Source organism: Sorghum bicolor, chromosome 10 (genome assembly GCF_000003195.3).
Source record: "Sorghum bicolor cultivar BTx623 chromosome 10, Sorghum_bicolor_NCBIv3, whole genome shotgun sequence".
In the NCBI taxonomy this organism is placed as follows: Eukaryota; Viridiplantae; Streptophyta; class Magnoliopsida; order Poales; family Poaceae; genus Sorghum; species Sorghum bicolor.
In genome coordinates this window covers 13,600,259-13,602,486 of record NC_012879.2, presented here as the reverse complement: position 1 = coordinate 13,602,486, position 2,228 = coordinate 13,600,259, and the positions used below count along the sequence as shown (strand labels likewise).

The following is a 2,228-nucleotide window of genomic DNA, read 5'->3' as shown; positions in this document are numbered from 1 at the left end:
CTAGTTGAGGTGTCTCTTTGTGCTGTTTTGGCATAATGTCTGGCAAAGATAAAAATTTCTGGTTGGCGGCTGTTGCATGGGCTGCTGCCATGTAGGGGCATACTTGCAAACCTGCATATCGGAAATTCAAGGAGCTTCCCATTCGCAACTATATATGGGACAGTGGATGACCTTTTTGTATGCATTATTCCATTCTTGATAGGTGCTGCTAGGAACCGAATAAGTCTCTTCTTGTTGGCTTCAGTAGTGAACTACTGACAGAAAAGCTCAAGTAGCATTGTACCTAGCTTCACCATTCGGCAAGATTCCAGCCAACGGTTGGAATCACATGCATGAAACGGGAATATGGATGAGCTAGCAATCGAAGTAAAGGCAAAGGCATGCATGAAAGCTAAATGCCAAGTAAGTACTTGGCTTTTTGGTTATATATATATGTCCAATAAACATATATTATGCTATTACTACCTCGTATCGTATCAGCGGCCATCTAGCAATAGCCAGGTTCACCCGACGGAACGCATGGTGCGTGTGAACTAGCTCGCCGGCCAATATGTCCAACGATCGGCAAACAGTCCCCGGCGGCGCCGGCGGGGAGGGAGGAACGACGACGTCGGAGGTGCGGGTGATCTCCGATAGCGTCGCAGCGGCAGCGGCAGCGGAGGCGGAGGCGGAGCTCAAGGAGTGGCTCAAGGAGATGCGCGGGTGGCTGATGGTGCTCGCGACCCTGGCCGCGTCGGTGACGTACCAGGCGGGGCTGAACCCTCCCGGCGGCTTCTGGCAGGACAGCAACGGGCACTTGGCCGGCAACCCCGTGCTGCACGACGGCCTCTACCTGAAGCGCTACCTGACCTTCTACTACTTCAACGCGACGGCGTTCGCGACGTCGCTGGTCATCATCATCCTCCTCCTCAACATCAGCGAGCGGTTCTACATGTCGGAGGCCAAGGTGGCGGCGCTCACCCTGACCACCATGGTCAACCTCATGAGCCTCGTCGGTGCTTATATCGCCGGCTCCACCCGCGACATGGCCAACTCCATCTACATCATCGTGCTCACCTGCTTCCTCTTCGTCTGCGTCGTCTACACCGCCAGGGCCAGGTACGTCGTCGTCCAGCCATGCTGGTTCTTGCGCATGCACACTGCAAGTTGTTACATCTGCTGGCCCAATTCGCTATATATACATATATATATATAGGGTGCTGCCGACCCTGTGCTTCATCGTGCTCTTCATGTCGCCGCGGATATACCGGCTGGTCAAAAAGGGGTGGCTGCCGGTGACGGAACACATGAGAAAGAGAGTTGAGGTGGCCAAGGAGAAGGAGCGAGAGGAGGAGGAGAAGCAGAGACAGAAACATAAAAGGGCCAACAACATCTGCTGCAACTGCTGCTCATGCTTCAAAGCCTTCAAGTACGACGACATTGAGGACAGGGGGCTGCCTATTATAACTGAAAACAACTAAAATTATTCGCGCGCATGCATGCGTTAATTCTTGCTTTGACATGCCTGCTTAATTTCTCTTCTTGTTACTATATTATTAGGGTCTTCGAAGCACAAATATGTATATATACCTTTGTGTCCTTTTTTAGGAAATGAATAATTTCAGCATCGAATTGAAAAACAGACATTTGTAATAATGGAAGCTCAAATAACTACACAACGAAACGAACTTCTTCAAGTTTGTTAAACGAGGCTAATGTGCAATAGCATTATCTCTTGTACGGTTGTACCGTTCAACCTTATATGCATCGTACTACCCGTCACTGCTACAGATTGAGGCATTTGCGCACCGGTTGGAACACGCTTGTTGCCCCGGTTCCTAAGCCGGTGCTGCTCTTTCAGGACTAAAGGCCCACCTTTTAGTCTCGGTTGAGGACACCGGGGTTAAAGCCCCACCCTTAACCCCGGTTGGTTAAACCAATCAGGGTTAAAGGGTGCTGCCAGGGCTATCGCACTCTTTAACACCGGTTGGTATAACCAACCGGGGTTAAAGGGGTTCTTTTTTCTTTTTGTTTTCGATTTATTTATTCATTTATGTTTATTATTTATATATAATAATAATAGGTTTGTCAGTATGTATTTTATGCTGATATATATATATATATATATATATATATATATATATATATATATATATATATATATATATATATATATATATATATATATATATATATATATATATATATATATATTACACGCATATTAAGCATAAATATTATTATAGGCT

The 2,228-nt window shown here is 46.6% G+C and overlaps 1 protein-coding gene across 1 annotated transcript; it reads left to right on the top strand.

Annotated features, from left to right (window-relative positions):
* On the top strand, positions 477-1,662 carry LOC8076403. Its single transcript, XM_002438203.2, has 2 exons — positions 477-1,098; positions 1,196-1,662. Exons 1-2 carry the CDS (start codon positions 551-553, stop codon positions 1,458-1,460), a joined length of 813 nt encoding a protein of 270 aa, XP_002438248.1. The 5' UTR covers positions 477-550; the 3' UTR covers positions 1,461-1,662.